The sequence below is a fragment of the Sorex fumeus genome, unplaced genomic scaffold, assembly GCF_029834395.1.
Source record: "Sorex fumeus unplaced genomic scaffold, SorFum_2.1 ptg000051l, whole genome shotgun sequence".
Taxonomy (NCBI): domain Eukaryota; kingdom Metazoa; phylum Chordata; class Mammalia; order Eulipotyphla; family Soricidae; genus Sorex; species Sorex fumeus.
In genome coordinates, this window is record NW_026606108.1 from 843,472 (window position 1) to 867,466 (window position 23,995).

At 47.3% G+C, this 23,995-nt stretch overlaps 1 protein-coding gene across 1 annotated transcript in view; it reads left to right on the forward strand.

The window, feature by feature from the left end:
• The first annotated feature begins 13,676 nt into the window (after positions 1–13,676).
• The window catches only part of CRTC3 (CREB regulated transcription coactivator 3), an 87,245-nt gene continuing 76,926 nt past the window's right edge, over positions 13,677–23,995 (forward strand). The window contains exon 1 of the mRNA XM_056124524.1: positions 13,677–13,987. Coding sequence (XP_055980499.1) covers positions 13,856–13,987 — 132 coding nt within the window. The 5' untranslated portion in view covers positions 13,677–13,855. The remainder of the gene's footprint in view (positions 13,988–23,995) is intronic.

Here is a 23,995-nt window from a genome sequence, read left to right on the forward strand (position 1 = left end):
GGGAGAACATGGGGCTAGCAGATGTTCCTGGGAATGTATGATGTCATCAGGAAAGTTGTGGGGAGAGCCCCACTGATAGCTCAGTGGCAGAGCACCTGACATGCATGCATGAGTCCCTGAGTTCAGTCCCTGGCACCTGGCCCCTGGCACTGACTGCACCCAGGAGCACTGCTGCTGGGGATCCCCTGCACCACAAGGAAGAATGTAGTCACTGTGCTCAGCACCCACGTGTGTGTGCACATCATAACTGAACTATGTTACCCAGGTGAGCACCACAGCTAAGAGTGTGAGCACCACAGCCAAGTGTGTCATCATCACAACAGTGAAAAAAAAGAATGGGAATGATGGAAAATTTTAAAGAATTTTAAGTTGTAAAGTGTTTTGTTTGTTTTTAGGCCATACTCCACGATGCTCAGGGATTACTCAGGAATCATTCCTGGCGGTGCTTGGGAGACCATATGGGGTGCCAAGGATTGAACCCAGGTTAGCTTGTGCAAGGCAAATGCCCTACCCACTGTGCTATTTCTCCAGCCCCAAGTATTTATTTATTTTATTTATTTATTATTATTAGATCACACCTGGCTATGCACAGGGGTTACTCCTGGCTCTGTACTCAGAAATCACTCCTGGCAGTGCTCAGGGGACCATATGGGATGCTGGGAATAGAACCCAGGTCGGCCGCGTGCAAGGCAAATGCCCTACCCACTATGCTATTTCTCCAGCACCAAGTATTTTTTTATTTTATTTATTTAGTTTTTACTTTTTAGATCACACCTGGCTATGCACAGGGGTTACTCCTGGCTCTGCACTCAGGAATTACTCTTGGCAGTGCTCAGGGGACCATATGGGATGCTGGGAATAGAACCCGGGTTGGCCGCGTGCAAGGCAAATGCCCTACCCACTGTGCTATCACTCCAGCCCCAAGCATTTTTTTATTCATTATCTTTTTTATTTTAAAAAATTATTTTAAGGTGTCAGTCTATCACTTCACTTGAAAGAATAAGCATACTAGGCCAGAGTGCTAATACAGCGGGTAGGGCATTTGCCTTGTACAAAACTGACCCATGTTTGATCCCATATGGTCCCCCAAGTCCCACTAGGAGTGATTCCTGAGAACCAAGCCAGGAGTAAAACCTGAGCGTCGTCAAGTGTGACCCTAAAATAACAACCCAAAATCATATGAGAATACTAGGCCAGAAAGCTAGTACAGGGAATAAGAAACGTGCCTTGCAAATTTGCAAGTTGGTCCTCTGAGCAGTGTCAGGAGTGAGCCCTGAACACAACCACGTGTGGCCCTAAAACACAAAATATAAGAAGTATGAGCATATTCATAAACTTTGAGGTGTCCCAGCATCAAAGAAGCTGCTTCATGTGGCATAATCTAGTTCTCCCCAGAGGTATCCGGTCACACTGTCCCACCTCTCGCTTCCCCAGCCATCCAGGGAGCTCATGTTCCAAGGGGTACATCTGTGAAGAGCTGGAGAAAGGTGGGTAGGGGAGAACTTTTAAAATAATTGGTAAATATTGTGTGGAAATAAGGCAAAAATGTGCATTTGTATCAGATTTGCTGAAGAATTTTAAATTTTGTTTTGCAATTTGTGTTTGGGGAAAAAATTATTTGTCAAAAACACTTTGGCCTTAAATTGCAGATGGTCATGGTCACGGTCACGGTCCTCCCGTTGTTCATCGATTTTCTCGAGCGGACCCAGTAACGTCTCCATTGTGAGACTTGTTACTGTGTTTGGCGTATCGAATACATCATGGGTAGCTTGCCAGTCTTTGCCGTGCGGGCGAGATACTCTCAGTAGCTTTCCAGGCTCTCTGAGAGGGGCAGAGGAATCGAACTCAGGTTGGCCATGTTGGCTGCATACAAGGCAAACGCCCTACCCGCTGTGCTATCGCTCTAGCCCAAATTGCAGATACTTATTCTAAATCTCATCTTGACTTGTCTCAGAAAAAGTGTAACTGTGTAAGAGTACATGCAGGATAACTCGCTGTCCTCAGAGCTGCTGCCTTGTCTCTGGAGAACAACATCCCGTTCCCTTCAAGCAAGGAAGCCCAGTGGGAGCGATGGAGCAGGTGCATGCTAGAAAGATGATTTGCTGGGAATTAAAGATGTTTCATACAAAGTCAGCACAGGGGCCAGAGAGATAGGACAGGCGCTAAGGCACCTTGCCTTGCATGCAGCCAACCCAGGTTCAATCCTTGTACCATATATGGTACCAAAATACAAAATACAAAACAACAACAAAACCTAAAGTTATTTCACATATATCTAGAGAACAAGGACTCTGTGCCAGGCTGTTTTCACTCGGGGTACCCCAGAGGGGGCCAGGTGAGAGCTGGGTTCTGCACCCAGTTCTCACCCTGAGGTACCCAGCCCCGGCAGCCGACCTCCACCACCCAACAGCCGTGCTTCATAAGACACTTCATACCTATTTTCGAAAATTACCACACCATGTTTGGTGGAGTTCAGACAGTAGGCAACAAATCAGATATATACATATATATATATATTATATATATATGTATGTGTGTGTGTGTGTGTGTATATATATATATATATGCACTGCACTGTCCTCCCATTGTTAATCGATTTGCTCGAGCGGGCCCAGTAACATCTCCATTGTGAGACTTGTTGTTACTGTGTTTGACATATTAAATACGGCATGGGTAGCTTGCCAGGCTTTGCCGTGTGGGCGAGATACTCTCGGTAGCTTGCTGGGCTCTCTAAGAGGGGCGGAGGAATCAAACCTGGCTCTGCCAGGCAGGTCATGCGCAAGGCAAATGGCCTACTGCTGTGCTATTGCTCCATTCCCATATATATGTATATGTGTGTATATAGATAGATAGATAGATAGATAGATATAGGTATGCCTTTCAGAGAGCCTGGCAAGCTACCAAGAGTATACCGCCCGCATGGGCAGAGCCTGGCAATCTCCCCATGGCGTATTCAATATGCCAAAAACAGTAACTATAACAGGTCTCATTCCCCTGACCCTGAAAGAGCCTCCAATCATTGGAAAAAATGAGTAAAGAGAGGCTGCTAAAATCTCAGGGCTTGGACGAAGAGAGACATTACTGGCTCCCGCTCAAGTAAATCGATGAACAATGGGATGACAGTGATATCTAGAGAAAAACTTGATAGTTTTGGTTTAGCTGCTCCAGAGGATCTAAGAACTTCCTATCATTCTTTTTGTTTTGCTTTGTTTTTGTTTTGGGTCATACCCAGCAATGGTAAGGGTTACTCCTGGCTCTGCACTTGGGAATCACTCCTAGTGTGCTCAGGGGATCATATGGGATCTAAGGGATCAGACCAGGTCAACTGTATGCCGAGGAGGAGGCACCTTCTCTGCTATACTATTGCCCTGATCCCAATTTCCTATCATTGTAAACACTGAATTTTTTTAATGTGTACTTTTTTTTTATGAGCTCTACCAGGTAAGCTCAGGGCTCACTCCTGGCTCTGCACTCAGGGATCACTCCTGGTGAGGCTCAGGGGACCATCCTGGGGTGCAGGGAATCAGCCCAGGCCAGCCACATACAAGGCAAGTGCCTGCCCACTGTAGTATCACTCTGGGCCTGGCCCCATTCTTTGTGACAGTATTTCTCCAGGCTCAACTCAAAACCACCTGCATCAGAGTTGTTAAAAAGGCCGACTAATAGGGCCCTGTCCAGTCTGCATAAATCTCCATTTGTTTTTCATTTGGGGGCCACCATTGGCAGTGCTCAGGGTTTACTCGTGGCTCTGTTCTCAGGGATCATTCCTGGTGGGGCCCAGGGGACCATATTTAGTGCTGGAGATCACACCTGGGCCAACTGCATGTAAGCAAGTACACTGCCCACTGTACAATCACTCTAGCCCCATAAACCTCAATTAAAAAAAAAATTGTTTGGGGGCCAAATCTGACAATGCTCAGGGGCTACTCCTGGTTCTGCACTCAGGAATTACTCCTAGCAGTTCTCAGGGGACCATATGGGCTGCTGGGGGATCAAACCCAGGTCAGCCACGTGCAAGGCAAGCACCCTACCCGCTGAACTATCTCTCTCTGGCCTTCAATTTTTTTTTATTACATTTATTTTGCTTTTTGGGACACACCTGACAATGCACAGGGGTTACTCCTGGCTTTGCACTCAGCAGTTTTTTTTTAAAACCTCAATTTCTGAGGCCCAAAGAGACAGAGCAAAGGCTTTGTGTGTGAGAGTCTGGGTCCAATCTCCTGTACCACTTGCTTTTCTGGGCATTGTAAGCAGCTCCCAGCACCACTTGCTGTAGCAAAACGAAATAAAACAAAGCCTCAATCTTTGGAAAAGGGGGATATAGAATCTAAACAAACACCTGAATTCCAACCAAGTTGTAGACAGAGATAATGAAAATCTTAGTGAATCAGCTAGAAAGCTGGATAAAATGTAATGAAAAATTTAATGCCTAGTTGAGTTTACAAGCAAAGAAAATAATCAATTCCAGATCAAATAGTGAACTGGGGCATTTGTCTAGCTAGCGATCTAGGAGCTCCAGATTTGTTTTATTTTGTTTTTTGAATTAGAATCTGGGGCCAAAGCAATAATACAGCCAGTAGGGCATTTGCCTTGCATGCAGCTGACCCAGGTTCATTCCCCGGAATCTCATATGGTCCCCCAAGCATAGCCGGGAGTAATTCCTCAGTGAAGAGCCACAAGTAACCCCTGAGCATCGTTGGGTGTAACCCCAAAAGCAAAACAAACAAAAAATACGTAGAATTTATGCTTCATGCAGATTTCCCAGTTTTTATCGTTGATCCTTTTTCTGTTCCAGGGTCCCACTCATGTTTCATTAAGTCATCAATCTCAGCTCCTCTTGGAGGTAACAATTGACATTTGAGGGTTTCTTTTTCAAGGGATGGTGGTTGGGGTTTTTTGTTTGAGGCCATGCCTGGTAGTGGTCAGACTCTATATCTAACTCTGTGCTCAGCAGTGATCCCTGGAGGGACATGGGGACCTATATGTGATTCGAAGGGGTCAGTAAGATCAAGCCTAGCACCTTCAAGCTGTTTCTTTTTTTTTTCTTTTTTATAAATGTATTTATTGAATCACCGAGAGAGCAGTTACAAAGCTTTCGGGTTTAAGTCTCGGTCATACAATGATGAAACACCCGTCCCTTCACCAGTGCCCATTTTCCATCACCAAAACCACCAGTATACCCCCCATCTCACACCCTCCCCCTACCTGTGGGGCAGATGATTTCCACGTTACTCTCTCTCTACTTTGATTGCATTCAATATTTTGACATCAGACCCACCATTATTATTTGGGATTTTACCCTAACACACAGATCTGCTGAAAAGGCATCCATACCTCCCAGGATGGGAGATGCATGTTGAAAGTAGACTATGGATCGAACATGATTGCCACTTAATGCCTCTTTTGCAGACCATAACACCCAAAAGGAGAGAGAGAGAACAAAAGGGAATGCCCTGCCATAGAGGCAGGGTGTAATGGGGGGATGGGGGTGGGAGGGATACTGGGATCCATGATGGTAGAAAATGGGCATTGATGGAGGGATGGGTATTTGATCATTGTATAATCAAAACCCAAGCACAAAAATTTGTAAGTCTACAACTGTACCTCATGGTGTTTCACTAATAAAAATTAATTTAAAAAAAAAGAAAAGGCAACCATAGACAATAGTGGCCGAGAGACTTTGGAATTCCGAAATTTAACAATTAATTCTGGAGGGATTTCTGCCCAAACCTGCTGGGTTCCGAGATTTATTCCTGAGTCTCTGGGATTGTGCCATTAAGCAGCTTGACCAGGAGCCAGAGAGGCCGTTCGTGGGCAGCAACTCGGGGTCTCTTTGGGGTGGGGAGGAAAGGGCCGGTTTCACCCCCCATCCCGTGAGGCCCCGCGTGTCTTGACACTGGGCCCAAACCTGACTGTCCAATGGCCTCTGGAGGATGACAGCCACCGAACCGCCAGGGGGAACAGGCCAAGGCATGAAACCTATTCCCACCTGGGGTGGCCCGGTGCCAGTAGCCTACTGTGGGGACCGGATGCATTTCTGCCAAAAGCCACTGGTTTCTGAGATTTGTTTCTGAGTCTCTAGGATCATGGCCATTTAGCAGCTAGATCAGGAGCCAGAGAGGCTGTTCGTGGGTGGTGACTCACGGTCTCATTGGGGCGGGGAGGAAAGGGCCGGCTCCATCCCCAATCCGTGAGGCCCAGCGTGTCTTGACACTGCGGGCCCAAACCTGACTGTCCAATGGCCTCGAAGATGGCAGCCACCGAGCCACTAAGGGGGAACAGGTGGAGGGACAGCACCTTTTCTTCCCTGAGGTAGCCCAGCGCCGGTAACCTACTGCGGGGACCGGGTGCATTTCTGCCAAAAGCTGTTGGGTTCTGAGATTTGTTTCTGGGTCTCTGGGATCATGGCCATTAAGCAGTCCAATCAGGAACCAGAGAGGCCTTGCCTCCAATTATTTAGCTGAGCTGGAGTTGCTTTGTTGGTGTGTCTTCCACATACTTCACTTTTGGCTGTTTACTTTCTTGGTAAACTTGGCCCCAAGTTGTTGAGGTCTGGCCAAAGGCACAGCAGCAATTTTGGGGTATCTAGAAGTCTGAAGGCACCATAAGGCTGCTAATGCACTCACCTCAACAGGTACAGACTGACATGCTGGCAGCACCATACCCCACTGTTTCTATTTTTTAAGACTCAGTTGGTAGGAGATGCTGTAATGACCTGCATGAAATTGAGCCTTGGGTGTGTTGGGACAGGAATCTGCCATGGGTCTCTCTGACATTCCCGAACTTTCCACCCAGTAAAAATAGTCCCCTAAAGATGAACATGCTGTTAAAAACATGAGGGAGGGCTGAGAGATAGCAGAGCAGTTTGCAAGGAGCCTGTCCGGGTTCTATCCCTGGCATCTTATGTGGTCCCTCAAGTCCCACCAGGAGTGATCCCTGAGCACACAACCAGGAGTAAGCCCTGAGCATTGTTTGGTGTTACACCTCCCCCTAAAAATAAAAAATAGAACATTTGGGAACAGTTTAGCATGAACAGTAGATAGCAGATACAAGCAATAAAATTAGGACTCCCTGACAATGGAATATAGAACTGCATGCTTAAAAACAAATAAACAATTAGTAAAACTCAAAACATTAATTAATAAAAACATAACAGAAGTACCGGACTCTGAATAAAGAAGCAGTTTGAAAGAAAATACAACTAATAGAATTCTAGGAGGGAGAAAGTAGACTAAGCCCAATAAACAGGTTAAACCAGTATTTTTTGGGCCCCCTGTGGGGTATGAGTGGGTGCTGGTCCAAAGGTCTAACCCACTTTAAGAGGTTGAAAGTCACTGGGTGAAATAGCGCCTTCAACACAGCTGAAGAAAGAAGTTAATAAAGTAGAAGGTGGATGGGTGGCCACCACATAGACTAGCACAGAGATAGAGCAAAGACTACAAAAGGGAGGTTAGAGGACAGAAAGGGTAAAACTGCCTTTGGTAGTGCCAGGGATCAAAGCCAGGGCCCCGTGCTCCCAAAGCTCCTACTCTGATGCTGGGTCACATCCCCGGCCCAATAATGTTTTGCTTTTGTCTTTTTGTATGTTTTGGTTTGGGGGTCACACCGGGTGGTGCTCAGGAATCACTCCTTGTTGGTGCTTGGGGGACCATATGGGATGCCGGGGATGGAACCCGGGTTGGCCACATGCCAAGCAAGTGCCTTCCCTGATGTACTATCTCTCCCGTACCCTCCACCTACATACAAGCTTTGATAAATGTACCTACTTCTAAATATGTAAAGCAGAAGACAGAAGTTTTCCTTTTAGTCCTTTCCATCCCCAGAGGCAACTATTGGTAACCATATCTTAACATGTTTATAAATATTCTTCTGGTTGAGTTCCTGGTTTTTTTTAAATCCAAAGTAGCAGCACTTGAAACAAAATTGATACTGACATCTCAGTCATGAAACAGTATAGAAACACACCCCACCCACCCACAGCTGCCCCCAGCTCACTGTGGGGGTCTGGAGTGTCCAGGACCAAGGTCTTAGCATAAAAGCTTCATCTGATGGCTGGAAATCACTCTTTTGATCCAGTTACCACATCCACATTCCAGCCAGGGAGAAGGTGAAAGAGAATTTTCCTTTTCATTTAAGGGCATGGTCCAAAAGCCTGTATTGCTTCAGGTCAGACACTGCTGGCTGGAACTTGGCCACAGGGTCGCACCTACTACAAAGGAACATGGGAAAAATAGTCTTTAGCTGGGCAGCCATGGGCCCAGCTAGCTGCAGGGTTTCTTCTAATAAAGGGAGGTTAATATTGGGAGAGAATATATTTTAAAATATTTTTTTAATTTTTTATAATTTTATTTATTAAATCACCATGAGAACAATTACAAAGCTTTCGGGTCTAAGTCTCGGTCATACAATGAAACACCTGTACCTTCACCAGTGCCCATTTTCACCCCCAAAAACCCCAGTATGTCCCCATCCCACACCCTTCCCCTACCTGTGGGGCAGATGATTTCCACATTACTCTCTACTTTGATTACATTCAATATTTTGACACCAGATCCACCATTATTCTTTGGGATTTTACCCCAACACTCAGATCTGCTGAAAAGGCAACAGTAGACAATTTGTTTTCTATTGCTAGTTATGAATTACATATGATGTCCGTGGCTGAAGTAGTGGCCGTGCAATTTTGAAATTCCAAAATTTTAGCAATTAAATCTGGAGGGATTTCTGCCAAAACCTGCTGGGTTCCGAGATTTGTTCCTGAGTCTCTTGGATCATGGCTATTAAGCATAAAATATTTTTAAGGGGCTGCCCACCAAGAGCAATCTCCAAACACCATGCCCACAGTAGCACTGCTGGCTGTTGCCCAAAACCAAAAACCAAAACCAAAATTTTTGGACCTTATTTCCTGGACTGGAGGACATACTTAGCATACAGGAGGCCCGAATTCAATCCAGCATCTCATGGTGCCTGAAATATGGCAAGGAGTAACCCTTCCACCCCCAGAACTGAGTCAAGTCAGGAGTTGTGCCTGAACACAGTGCATAATAAGCACACTTTATTTCCAGAAATAAGGAACTTATACAGAGTCTTTGTCTTAATTACAAAGAGTCTATGATATCTCAAAGTTTGAAGAATACCTCAAGATGGAGACTAAAGTGAAATAAGAAATGAACTCAGAACCCAGAGAGATAATACAGCACACAGTCAACCCAGGTTCAATCCCCGCACACTTTATAGTCTCCACCCTCCAGTCCTGCCAGGAGTAAGCTCTGGGCACTGATGGGTGTGCCCCCTGAAAAAAATAAAATAAAATGAACTCATACAACAAGACAGATGACTCAAGGAACTGAAGAAAATGTGCAAAAAAAATCTATAATTGGGCTCGAGTGACAGTACGGTGGGTAGGGTGTTTGCCATGTATGCAACCGACCCAGGTTTGTTTCCCAGCATTCCACATGGTTCCTTGAGTACTGCCAGGAGTAATTACTGAGTGCAGAACCAGGAGTAACTCCTGAGCATTGCTGGGTGTGACCAAAAATAGTCATAATAATAATAATAACAAAATTAACAATGGTATTGGAAAAGAAATTTAGCAATCTGGAGAAAGCCCTTAGAGATTAAAAACGTAATTGCAAGAGCTGGAGTGATAATACAGCGGGGAGGGCATTTGCCTTGCATATGACTAGCTGGAGTTCAATCCCCAGCATCCCATATGGTCCCCCAAGCATTGCCAGGAATAATTCCTGAATGTATAGCCATGAGTAACCCTTGAGCATCTCCGGGTGTGACCCAAAAAGCAATATATGTATATATATGTTATTATATATAAACACAATAGTAATATAATTATACATTATTACTATTATATACACTATTATAACAGTAGCACTGTAGCACAAAACCCGTTGTTCATTGATTTGCTCGAGCAGGCCCAGTAATGTCTCCATTGTGAGACTTGTTACTGTGTTTGGCATATCAAATATGCCACGTTTAGCTTGCCAGGCTTTGCCATGCAGGCGAGATACTCTCGGTAGCTTGCCGGGCTCTCTGAGAGTGGTGGAGGCATCAAACCCGGCTTGGCTGGGCTGGCCATGCGCAAGGCAAATGCCCTACTGCTGTGCTATATAATAGTATAATAAGGTAAAATGTAATATAATAGTAAAATATATACACATATGTATGTAAAATAGACATAGGTCCAAAGATTGTTCAATGGACTCAAGCATGATTTTCCTGCAGTAACCCAAGTTCTATTTCTAGCACTGCATGGTCCCCTTAAGTGATGTCAGAGGTGACCCCAAAACAAAACAAAATAAAACTAAAGTTCAGCACAAAGGTTGGAGGGTAAAGTTGGGAAAAGTTATTAGGTAATAGAATGGTGACAACAAAACAGAAAGAAATAGAAAATAGAGGGGCAAGAGTGATAGAAGAGTGAGTATTGCACTTGCCTGCATGCAGTTGACCTGGGTTTCATCCCTGGCAACTCATATGGTCCCCCAAACACCACAGATGTCATCCCTGAATACAGAGCCAAGAGTAAAGCCTGAGTGCTGCTGGATGTGGCCCAAAAAGAGAAAAACGGAAAATAGGAAAAAAAGATAAGAATAAGAAAATCAGTGTAGGAAACCCATCACTAGCTAACAATTTCTGGAAAGAGAGATAAAAGAAGATAAAAAAATTATTAGAATGATAAGATAAGTTTCCCAGTATCAAAGGATAAGTTCAGTTTCCACACATACTCATTGGCAGCACAGGGAACAACAAAAGCCCCACAAAATTCTTCATCAAAAATATTAGGACATGGTAAACACTTGCATGTGTGAGGTGCAGGGTTTGATTTCCAGCACCTCAAAAACAAAAATTCTATCACAACCCTAAGCCCTCACAGGACGAAGGTGAACCACATGGGTGTGAGAGCCCAATGGGTTGGATGCAGGCTTTGCAGATGAGGGAGACCTGGGTTTGTCCTAGCACCACATGGTTCCCCGTGCACTGAGCTGGGAGTAGCCCCAGATGAGGTGAGTGTGACCACAAAACCAAAGCCAAATGAATCAAAAAACAACAGCAACAATAACAAAAGACAACCTTCAAAAGCTCAGGTCACAGAGGCTGGAGAGGTAGCACTGTGGGTCAGGTGCTTGTCTTGCATGGGAGGGTTTGATTCCTCCGCATAACTCATGGTCCCCTGAGCCCCACCAGGAGTGATCCTTGAGTACAGAGTCAGGAGTTAACCCTGAGCCCAGCCTGGTGTGGTCCCCAAACAAGTAACAACAAAAACGACCCAGGTCACAAAGGAAAGGGGAACTGGAATGTGAGTGGCCCTTTCCAGCAGTCACTCTGGAAGTGATAGGGAAGCAACAATCCTGAGATCCTGAGAGGTAAGTGAAAGGGATTTCCTGGGAAGAAGAATGATCTAGTCAAACTCTCAAGTAGAAGATGAAATTCACAAAGTCTCCAGATCCCATCTCTTCTGCATCCTACTGCTCAGGAAACTGGGTGAAGAGGTCAGAATGGGAGCAGCAGTCAGAACGGGGAAGATGGGCTGTCAGGATGGAGGAGGGGACGCGGCCAGCACTCACCCAGGACGTGGCGATGGTCAAGTGCTGCAGAGAGAACTTCCCACCCCCAAATGGATCATTCACAAGTGCAGTCACGGTCTCAGTTCTTCCAGAATTCCAGAACTACAAGTAGGGACTCCAGAAGAGGGCTGAAAATTCAAATAGAAGTCAGCTTAGGAAAGGATTTATGGTAGGTTGAGGGAAGTCTAAACAAATTAAAAATGGAGGTGATTTTTATTTTTGTACCACATCTTGGTAGTGCTCCAGGTTTACTCCTGGCTCTGCACTCAGGACTTGGTAGATGATATGGGGTGCCTGGGATGGAACCTGGATCCATCCGGTGGATGCACCTCCCACCTGGTGCAAGGCAAGCACCCTACCCCTCTGTACACAGGCCCCTGAAAGGAAGCTTTAAACTCAAGAATTCTTATTACAAAAAATGGACGCACCTAATGTTTAAGGATAAAAATGTTGAGTTTGGGGGGCTGGAGCAACAGCACAGCAGGTAGGGCGTTGGCCTTGCGCGCAGCCAACCTAGGTTCGATTCCCAGCATCCCATATGGTCCCCCCGAGCACTTCCAGGAGTAATTCCTGAGTGCATGAACCAGGAGTAACTCCTGTGCATCGCCGGGTGTGACCCAAAAAGCAAAAAAAAAAAAAAAAAAAAAAAAAGTTGAGTTTCAAATAGCTACATTGAAAGGGTGGGAGCAGGGAATATGTATTTCTGATGAGGTCAGAGTGGTGACTTCTTATTGTGACAATATGGTTCAGGAGTTGGCAACTGTGGTGACTTTCCAAATCAGTAAGGTGGGAGCATAGGAGTTTACCAGAGCCAGTGGCTGTTTCCCTGGCCTGGTTCTTCATTTCTGCACCTCCCATCTGGAGTCAGATTATTCATCCCAACAACAAGTCTTCAGGCGAATATAAGGACTTTTTATATTCCTTTTTCTCCTAGAATAAATCCTGAGAAAGGGAACCCAAATACTGAGAAACTTGTATGTGAAGCAAAACGTTCTGATACATCTAATCTTTTTTTCCTTAACACCAGACTGTGCTCAGTGGCCACTCCTGGAGGGACCCTGTGGGTTGGCTGGGAATCAAACCCAGGTTCGGTGGATGCAAGGCAGGTGCCTTCCTCGCTGTACTGGCATTCAGCCTCTGGGTGAGTCTGATGGCTGTCGTGCATGGCGTGTTGTGATCAATATCATAGACATTAATACGGGTGTTAGTATTGATACTATCAGTATCATGGATGTTGTTAAAATCGTGGGTGTTGTTAATATCATGAGCACTGTTAATATCACTTTGGGGACTCCTAGCTCCCAATTCCTTGGGTACGAGCTGCGCACGGCATCTGTGCACATCAGCACCCAGGCTGGCAGCAGCACGGGACCGCCCAGGTGGGAGCGGCCCTTGGAAGTTCGGGGGTTGGCACCTGGCAGAAGCCGGACGACGGCCGGAACCTGGAAAAGGGGCCTGGGATGGGGCGAAGAGGCCGCCAGGGCTGGCGGGGTCTCGCAGTTAGTGTGCGTCCGAAAGGAGACAGATGCCCAGCGAAGCCGTTTTCCGCGCGGGAGGAAACGGCGCGGGGTGGGGTGAGGGGAGCGCGGCCCCGTGGCCAGCCCTGAAGCCGGTCACCGTCTTGGTGGGCAGCGGGCGCGGAGGGAGGCCACGGGGGTGGCACGTCTTTCCAAAATGGTAGCGCAGGGCCGGAGAGACAGGACAGCGGGGCAGGCGTGCGCCTCGGGCTCAGGCGGCCCGCACGGTGCCCCAGCGCCGCCGGGTGTGGTCCCGGGACACGCAAACAGCTAGGAAGGGCCGGCGCGAGAGCGCAGCCGGGCGCGCTGCGACCCCCGGCTCCACACAGGCCCCCGAGCCCGGCCAGGACTGGTCCCCGAGCCAGAGCCAGGAGTCGGCTCCCGAGCACCCGCCCCTCCAAAGCACCCGAAGCCCAAACCGAGACCCCCCGAACGGACACCACGCGGCGTTAGAGCCCGGGCCCGCCTCTGCGGGGCAGCGGAACCGGCGGCGGCGGGCGCGCGCGGAGGGCGGGGCCGGCGCGCGGGGGCGGGCCTGGGCGCGTTCCCGGCCGGGCGGGCGGGCGCGCGCGCGCGGGCGCGGCGGCCGCGGCGGCTCCTCGGCCGGGTCGCGCCGGAGGACGGGCTTCGGGCTCCCGGCTCCGGGCTTCGGGCGGCGGCCGGGCGGGCGGGCGCGCGCGGACCAGCCGAGTGGGCCGAGACTCCAGGCCCCGCGGCCGCCTCTCGCTCGGCGCCCGGCGCCCGGCGCCCGCCCGCGCCATGGCCGCGTCGCCGGGCTCCGGCAGCGCCAACCCGCGGAAGTTCAGTGAGAAGATCGCGCTGCACACGCAGCGGCAGGCCGAGGAGACGCGGGCCTTCGAGCAGCTCATGACCGACCTCACCCTGTCGCGGGTGAGGGCCGGGCCGGCGCGGGCGGGCCCCGCGCGGCGGGTGAGAGGTCGCGGGCCCGGGCGGCCGCCGCGCGAGCCGCTCGCCTCGGCAGCGTCCCGGGGGCGCGGGGGAGCGCCGGAGAGGGGCCGCCCGAGCGGGGAGGCCTGAGGGGCGGCTGGCGGGGGCGGCCTGAGGGGAAGCGGCCTGAGGGGCGCGGCCTGAAGGGGGCGGCTGGAGGGGGCCGACCTGAGCGGGAGGCCGAGGGGCGGCTTGAAGGGGCGGCCTGAGGGGAGCTCTGACGGGGCGGCCCGAGGGAGCGCCCTGCTGGGGAGGGTCTGAGGAGGGCGGCCTGAGGGGGGCGACCTGAGGGGGGCGGCGGGCGCGCGGGAGGAGGAAATTGTCCCGAACCCGGAGGTGGCTGCGGCCCAGCCCGCGGGGCCGCCGAGGCGGGTTCGGGGACCAGGGCCCGGACCCCCCTCGCCCGCTTTCCTGGCAGCTCCGGCCAGTTGCGCGGGGCGAGTTGCGCAGGCCGCGGGGACTGGGGGGGTCGAGCCGCCACGCGCTCGGCCCGGCGCGGGATGGGGAAGCCGGACACCCCCTCCACCCCAGAGCTGACCTTGAAGGACCGCGCGAAGATGGGGGGCACCTGCAGATGCTCAGCCGGGGTCTCCCCGGACCCCCCAAGCTGCAGTCGCGTCGGGGGAAACTTATTGAATCTGTCGCCAGACTTTCATGACCGGGATTTCACCGAGGAGCACGATTTTCGCGTTCGTGTTTTTAAGTTTGCGTCGGAAGTGGAGGGGTTTGAAATCTACGACCCGGAGGCCGCCTCCACAGGGCAGCTCAGTTGCTGCGGGGTGGCGGCCCCGTCCAGTTGGCACCATGCCCTGTCGGGTCCCCACCTTCCCACCCTGGCCATCACTTGCCCTGTTTTCCCAGAGTGAAGTTAAGGGGGTTGTGGATGGGGGGATGTTTCTTGTATTTTTCTGTCACACGGAGAAAATTAGAGACCAAGAAGGTGGAGCAAGGTTGCAAGAGAAAAACATTTCTTGTGCCCTGAGCTTGTAGCTCTCTTCTGACTCGCATTGAAATTTGTGGTTTCTGCAAGGCTTCCCGGTGTGGAGGCCGACTGTGCTGTTATGTGTTCCACACAAATATATAGGAAGCCTGTGCTTGCACACACACATACACACACCGACTGTGCTGTTATGTGTTCCACACATAAATATATAGGAAGCCTGTGTTTGCGCGCACGCGCGCGCGCACACACACACACACACACACACACACACTTCCTCTGATGTGTACTATGCACTCTAGGTTGATCCAGCCTGATGTGCAATTCCTGAATCCCCTTTTAAAACACCTCTGAGACATGAGGCCAGTAGTAATGGCTTTCAGAAGCAGCTTTTTTTCTTCCCATAGATTTTTCACGTAAATAAATTTGATTGGGTCAGAGAGACAGTGCAGCCTTGCATGTGGCCAAGCTGGGTTTGATCCTAGCACTCCGTATGACCCTGAGCATAACTGACTGTGCCCCGCCTCGCCCCCCCCCCAAAAAACCAAAAAAGGTAAATGAGTTTGATTGTGCTGGAGAGATAGTTCAGAGGTTAATATGCGCCCCTTGCTTAGGGCTTATTTTGGATTGATCCCTAGCATCACATGGTCCCTGGAGCACTGAGCCAGGAATAACCCTGGACACTGATGGTGTGACCCAACCCTCCCAAATAAGTTTATTACAAATATGTCTGACATAAATGTTCATTTTTGCTTGAGCCTGATAGAGCCATTAACTACAACACATGCACAAAATAAGTTAAGATTTACAAGTAAAACGAATTCAAGTAAATGACATCCATTTAATGAGCATTAATAAAAATGATCCTTTGGTGAACTGAATGGGTTCTTTCCATGTGAATATAGCACTCATCTCTGATATGCTGATTCTCTTGATTTTATTAAGAAAGCCATGGCTCCTGCTCCATTTTTGTTTGTGGTTGGGGCCACACCAGCAGTGCTCAGAGCTTACTCTTTATTCTGTGCTCAAGGATTGTTCCTGGCTGTGCTTGGGGACCTTATGCAATGCTCAGTATCTAACCCTGGTTGACTGCATGCCAGGTCGAGTGCCTTGACCCCTGAACTCTCTTCCCAGTCCCAAAATCACTATTTGACCACCATTTTTCTCTATTTAAATAAATTTGATTGGGTCAGAGAGACAGTACAGCCTTGCATGTGGCCAGGCTGGGTTTGATCCTAGCACTCCGTATGATCCCCTGAGCACAACCGACTGTGCCCCCCCCCCAAAAAAAAAAGGTAAATGAGTTTGAGTGTGCTGGAGAGATAGTTCAGAGGTTAATATGCGTCCCTTGCTTAGGGCTGAAAAAGTATCACGCCACTTTCTTAAAGTTTAAGAAATCTAGGTATACAGCACATCATTTATATTTTAATTCTGCCTATTGTCATCTCTGCCCGTTGAAAGTAAAATAATAGTGTTGGCTTTATAATGTTTATAAACTCAGAAGCAAATGCTGCGTTTGCGTAGTAACTCTTCTTATTTTAAGACTTTGAGGGTTATTTTCTTAATAAAATCCTCAAACCAAAGTCATGCAAAGCTCACTTACAGATCTCCAGGCATATAATAGTTAACCTTCAAAGGGACAAAGATTCCTGATGGAAAATTGTCATTTTGTTCATTATTGGTAACCAGATAGATGGCACTTATACTGCCTGCCTGCGGCTGTCATGCATCTTGGTGGGGCAGATGAGACTTAATCAGCCTTTTCCCTCTCTGAGCCAATGTTGGCTTACTACGTCCTTCTCTACATAACTTTAAATCGGTCTTCAGAGTTGGTTTTGCCCAGTAGGTGAGAAGAACTAGATTTGGAGACTTTCACTTGAGATTTAAAGGTTCAGGCTTATCAGGAATAGTAGTAGGGACATTTTGTGAAAAGAAATGCTAGAATTGGGTCAGTGATGTTACCTGGTATGGTGAAAAGAGGGAATAAAGTGGAGGTTTAGAAGCTTTTCCTTTGTTCACTAATTTGTCAGTACTTGAGGGCCCATGTGATTAATGTATGTATTGGGAGGAGACTGAAGACATGGTATCTTGCTCCAAAGAGCTTATTAATTTGCTCTGCAAATTGGTGTGTGCCAGGGGTAAGGAGGGACACTGGGGATACAGTAGTGAATAAGCAAAACAGTATCTAGTTTTTAGAATTTAAGGGTGAAGACATTGATTTGATGTAAAAGGAGCATTTTGATGAATATTAGGAAAGAGGAAGTAGATGGTATGATGAGGTATCATCCCTCTCCTACAGGCCTAAAGAATAGGGGAGTGGAGAAGGGAAGGGAGGTGCATGCGTGTATGCTGAACACACAGGTTTTAGACACAGGGATCAGGGGTTTGTGCTGTTTGTAAAGGGATGGGAAGGTGCTTTGATTTAAGAGCAGGTGTCACAGGAATCAGATTGTAGACGCAGGATTTGGGACTTGATCCTCAGGACAATGGAGCCATTGAAGGGATTGCACTCAGGGAGATTTGTAATTTAACTGGATGCTTCTAAGTCCAAAATGGTGGAAAGAAGGATTGGAGGTGGCAGAGAAACTATGTGAAGATTCTAATAACCTGGAGATGTGATGTGGTGGTAATAACAGGGAGACAGGTAAAAAGGTTGGTACTGTTAAGATAGAAAGGAAGGACCAGACTTGTGAATGGGGGAGGTCATTGAGGGAAGATTTGAGAATGGTCCTAACTTTCATTTATTTATATTTTGGTTTGGGGTCACACCTGTGATACTCAGGGGTTATTCTGGGGTTCTGCACTCAGGAATTACTCCTGGCAGTGCTCGGGGGACCATATGGGATGCTGGGTATTGTTCTGGCATTGATTGTGTGCAAGGCAAGCGCCCTCCCCACTGTACTATTGCTCTGTTCTGATGATCTTTTAGACTTGAGCCATTTTAGGCGGGAGCACATTGGAACTGTGTTGGTAGTGCCTGTGGGGCTTGTAATTAACAGTACTGCAGATGGTGGTTTATATGTTTCTGGAGCTCCAGAGGGAAGTGTAGGCTAGTTATGTAAATCTGGACATCTTTGTGTGTAGCTGGGGGGGAGTTGATTTAACTGCTTAGGGATTGTTTCTAGAAGAGATGTTGCAAATTGATTACCTAATTTCTAACTTGTGTGGGTTTATTTTTTTGTGGGGGTAGGGGGTGGGAGGGAAGGGCAGATGTTTTTTTTTTCCAAAAACAAAAATGAATGGCCAGGGCAGGAGTGATAGTACAGTGGGTAGGACACCTACCTTGCACATGGCAGATCTGGGTTCTATCCCTGGCATCCCATATGGTCCCTCAAACCCCACTAGGAAGTCATCCCTGACTGCAGAACCAGGAGTCAGCCCTGAGCACAACTGGGTATGGCCCGAAAGCAAACAGGAAGTATGGCCAACAATGAGTATTGCAATCTTTCATTCAAATCTAGACTCTGGGACCAGAGAGAGAGTTCAACAGGTTGCAGTTCATGCTTTGCATGCAAGAAGCCATGATTTGTTCCCTGGTACCTCATGATTTCACAGCAACATCAGGAGTGTCTTGGCAGGCCCTCATACTGCTTATGGTCCCCAAGCAACACCAGCAGCAACTCTTGAGCACTGAACCAGCATTGTGCCCAAGCACTGCTGGGTGTGGCCCTCCAAAATAAAACATAGTTAGACTGGCTTTTGGGGTCGGGGAGCTGTGTCTACTCTCAGCAGTGCTCAGGGTTTACTTCAGGCTCTGTGCTTGGGAACACTCCTGGCAGAGATTGGGGAGCTACAGTATTGGGATTGACTGTGTGCCAGGCAAATGCCTTAATCCCTGTAGATAACTTTCTGCCCAGACTCTGGCTTCTTTTGAAAAATAAGACCATCTAATAACTCTCACCTCATCTCTAGTCATTTGCTTGGGGATCTGAATAGATTGGCTGCTCATACTGGGTAGGACATGCGTGTATTCTGATGCTTACTCAGTCCTCACCACTCCCTATGGTGTTCCTCGCAGCAGATCCAGGCCATTTTGCTTATTGCTTATTTTCTGTGCTTGGCACCTGTAGGCATTTGAGTTGTGACCCCTGCTAAGTGAATCATGAAGAGGGCCTAAGAAAAGCTCCAACGGCTCCACCATTCAAAGGGGAGGTAGAGGAGGAAACAGCAGAGAGTACTGAAGAGCAAGTAGTGAGGTAGGATTAGTAAGAGGAGGAAATGTCTACCAGTTGAGCCCATGCTACTGTTTGGGTCTGACAAGAGAAGGCCATGTCCTCCAGTTTATCATGTGAAGGTCATTATGAACGTTGGTGAGGGCCAGTGTTTTCACAGGGTGTTGGAAGTTGTGAGACACTGAGATCTGCAGGGGAGGAAATGAAGATTGCTTTGAGTACTTGCTAAAACGGTCAGTTTTGTTGGTTTTGGTTTTTGGGTCACACCTGGTGGTGCTCCAGTGCTACTCCCATCTCTGCTTTTGAGTTGCTTCCAGTAGTGCTTGGGGGACCATATAGTTCCAGGGATGGAACCCAAACCTCCTGTGTGAAAAGCAAGCAGTCAGTCGGTGGAGGTATTTCTCAGACTTCAGTACATTCTGCCTTGAAGGTCACCTAGTTATATTGCAACTCCACAGGACAAATTCAGAACACGAATCTGAAAATGTAAAGTTGGCTAAAATACTTGGGAATTAGTATTATTTTCGTATTAAAGGAAACATAAGTTAGTTATGGGGTACTGAGGTCTCTGAGAGAGGAGAAGGAAATGAGAAAGATTAGGTTCAGGCTAAATACTAATTTTTCTGTCTTTACCAGGCATGTTGCTGTTCTTTTTTCATGCATCACCTCATGTAGTTCTCTCAGAGACCCTACAGAATCTGTAGCTAGAAAGTTCCTTATTTTGCAGATCAGCACACTGAGGCTGAGAGGTAAACTTGTACAGTGGAATCTGAGGGTTGGGATTTGACTATGGCCCTACCATTGAATGTCTCCTTGGTCAGCTCCCTTTCTCCTTTTTTCCACATTTGTAATGGCAGCACTTGTTGAAAACACTTTGCTTTCTCCATTGAATTTCTGTGACATGTTTGTTAGAAATCAATTGGCCATAATGTATGGGTCTATTTTTGGACTCTCTTTTGTTCTATTGATCTATACTTCTCTCACTTTTGACAATAACACATGCTTGAATTACTATGACTTTTTATTGTCTTAAAATGAGGCATCTCCGTTCTCGTAACTTTTCTTATATTTTTACAAATTAAAAAAAATTTCTCCCTTTGTTGTTGATATAGCTGAGGGTCCCACGCAGTCCTGGCTGTGTTGCTTACTGGAGCTTGTACCTTTTTTGGTACTTACACAGAGCTGTCTGTGATAGAGCCAAAAACTACTTCTAGTACTGTGGATCACAGACACCAGAGTTGCCAGGATCATTCTTCATGCATATGGGGAACCAGGGATTTGAACTCATAACCATAATATGCTCGCAAGGCAGTTACTCAGAGCCACTGCACTATTTCTCTGTGGGCAACTTTCTTTCTTTTCTTTTTTCTTTTGGGCCACATCTGGAAATACTCTCTGGAATCACTCCTGGTGGGGCTCAGGGAACCATATGGAATGTGGGGGAATGAACTCTCCTTGGCCGCATGCAAGGCAAGTGCCCTATTGGCTGTACTATACTCCAGGCCACTAGAGCAACTTTCTCTTTTAAAAAATTACCTTAGGGGGCAAAAATATAGTACAAGTGATAAGGCACTTGTATCTCACTGATCCTGGTTTGAATTTCTGGTGCCACCTATGGTGCCCTGAGCATGACTAGGAATCACTCCTGAGCCTAGAGTGAGGAATAACCTGAACACCATTGAGTGTGGCCCCCAAATAAAATTAATAATAAAGTAAAAGAAAGAAAAAGTCAATTTTAACTACTTTAGTTTTCACATATTCAAGATTTTAGAATTATTTTGCCAGTTTCTTTTTCTCTTTTTTTCTTTTTTTGATCACACCTGGAAGTGCTTAGGAGTTACTCCTGGCTCTGCACTCAGGAGTTATTCCTGGCCGTGCTAAGGGGACCATATGGGATACCAGGGATTGAACCCGGGTTAGCTGAGTGCAAGGCAAACACCCTACTTGCTGTACTTTGCTCTGGTCCCAGTCTTGCCAATTTCTATGAAAAGTCATGCTGGGATTTTGTTTTATGATTGTGTTAAGTATTTAAGACTTTTTTTTTTCCTTTTTAAGGCTTTCTAAAAGGAATTAGTGATACTTAGAACCCATTACTTGGAGACACTGATGGAAATTCCACTAACATGTTGACCCAGGTTATTTGATGAGGCAAATGTGGAGGATGGATGGGATGTTAAGTGGTAGCTCATCTCACGCCAGACTGAAGGAATAATAGAATACTATATCTCTGACCCCAGTAATGTTTTGAGAAGTTGTCCAGAGCATTGCATTATACATTCCACATAGTCTCTGTTCGTTGTCTCAATCCTTAGGTGATTGTCTTGATTTTTTTTTGTCACTTGTAGTGGTGTGTGTGGGGGTCTCTTCTGGTGGTGCTCAGGATCTTGTGTTAGGGATTGAACCCAGGCCTCTTGCATGCAAAGTATGCCCATAAACATATCTATTGTTGTTTTTGGGCCACCTGGTAGTACTTAGGTCTTACTCCTGTCTCTGTACTCAGGGATCACTCCTGGCAGTGCTCAGGAGACCCTATGTGGTGCTGGGGATTGAGCTAGGGTCGGCCGCATGAAAGGCAAGTGCCTTAAATCCTGTACTATCTCTCTAGCTTCCGTGCTCAGCCCACACTGAGCTGGCTCATCATCACATTATAGTCTTTGTGAAGCTGAAGTAGACAGAAAATTTTGGGCAGCCACATGGGGGCTCCAGGTAACAAGCTCCGGTCTCTCGGTTTCAATTCCAGAGCTCTTCTGCTATAGTGCAGCAAGCTTTGAAGGCACACCTAGCTAGATTTAGAACATAACTTGTAGGGCCTGACAGTAGCTCAGAGGACGAGAGTGCATGCTCTGTATGTGGGAGCCACAGGGGCCACATGTTCCCCTGAGCACTGTTGGGAGAAACACTTGAACACTAAGATAGAAGTAGCTTCTGAGCACTGCCTCTTGTGACCCCAAAACTGAAAGAAAAAAAAAAAAGACTAGAGTGTAGCTTGTTGAAGTGTCAAGGCTTTGGGGGAGTAAGTGTGGACATCTTTGTTATAGTAGCTCTGAAGGCAAGAAACTATGACTAGTACCCATCTTAGTGAGCCAGTGCCTCTCACAGTTCTAACTACATGCAGTTGAGTTCTAATGTGAGTGAATAAATGGATATATTGATGGGGAAATCAAGCTATGGGGAGAAATCAAGGAGGCTGAAAAGCAGTGTAGAAAACTTTTAATGCTAGAAGGGCCAGAGGAATAGTATAGTGGGGATGGCATTTTTCTTGCACGTGGCCGAAATTGGGATTTCATCCCCAGCATCCCATATGGTGCATCCACCACCACCAGGCATAATTCCTTAGTGCAGAGCCAGAAGGATCTGGCCCAAAAAACAAAAAAACAAAATAAAAAAAGGAAAATGTTAAGGCTAGAGTCAAATGCTTCTGGTGAGTGTTTTGAGAAGGTTAAGATCAAAGCTGTGAGTATCCTTTTTAACTTTTTTTAATTGTTTGCACTCCTGGGGGGTGTCAAACCCTGGACCTCATATATGCAAGACATGTGCTCTACCACTGCATCACACCCCTGACCTGAGTCTTTTTCTTATAAAAGTTGATAGATTGAAAAAGGTCATCATGTTCTCCTTCACATATTTGACTCTCAGGTCTGGGTTTGGATTATGGATTATATTACTATCTACCAGAATAGTATGTTTGAGAAATTAAATACTGTGAGTAGGAAGAATCTAAGATTGCCAAAGGTTTTGTATTTTTTTCAATTTTTATATATTTTATTTTCATAAAAGTAGTTTACAGTAGTTCATTACAGATAATATTCAAACACCAATCCCACCACTGAGGACCTTCCCACCACAATAAGAGGGAAGTGTGTGAAGGTTGTTGTGTTTTATTCTGGAGCCATTTAAGCCTGTATATAAGAGAATATAAGCAAGTATGTTAAAACCAAATGTGGGTTCACAGCAATAGTACAGTGGGGAGGGCTTTTGCTTTGTATGCAATTGACCCGTGTTTGATCCCTGGCATCCCGTATCCCTGTCCTCCAAGTACTGCCAGAAGTAACTCCTGAGTGCAAAGTCAGGAGGAACCCCAGAGCATTGCTGGGTATGACCCAAAAAGAAGCAAAAGAAAACAAACAAACAAACAAATGTGTGCTACTTTTGGCATGTAAGTGGGCTAGAGTATAAGAGATCACATGGCTGCGAATGCGGCTGCGTGCTCCAGGAAATTCTGTGGTGCTCTCTTCTGAGAACTTTAGTTTATAGTCTCTGGGTCTTGGCCACTTATGAGATAACATGGCGCAGGGGGCAGTTTGTGGGTGTGACTGCCAAGCTACTGGTAAACTGGGGAGCTGGGAGGGAGGAGGCACAGTCCTGATCCTAGTGGGCTTGGAGATCTCAGTCACAGGTCCCTCATACCTGGATTTTTCTGCCGGTTCCCTCTTGGGTGAGGCTTGTTGGAGCATGTGGAGAGTGGCCTTGAGCATGGTGGCGGTTGGGTTCTGGAGGTTTTCGACTGCTGGGGTTCTACTTGGGGTGGGGAGGGAAGCTCAACCTGCCCCCCTCCAAAGTGCCCCAGTGAAGACAGCCTGACATGGGGTCAGGACATTTTCAAGGTTTTGTATTTAAAAAAAAAACTTGGGGGGGTTGTATGTCTATACCTGGTGATGGCCAGGGGTTACTCCTGGCTCTGCACTTAGGAATCACTCCTGGTGACGCTCCAGGGACTATATGGGGTCCTAGAGATGGGACTTGCTACATGCAAGGTAAGCGTCTTACCTGCTGTACTATCTCTCTGGCCCCAGGTTTTCTGTTATTTTAAAACTTCCAAATGAGTTGGAGAGAAAGCTC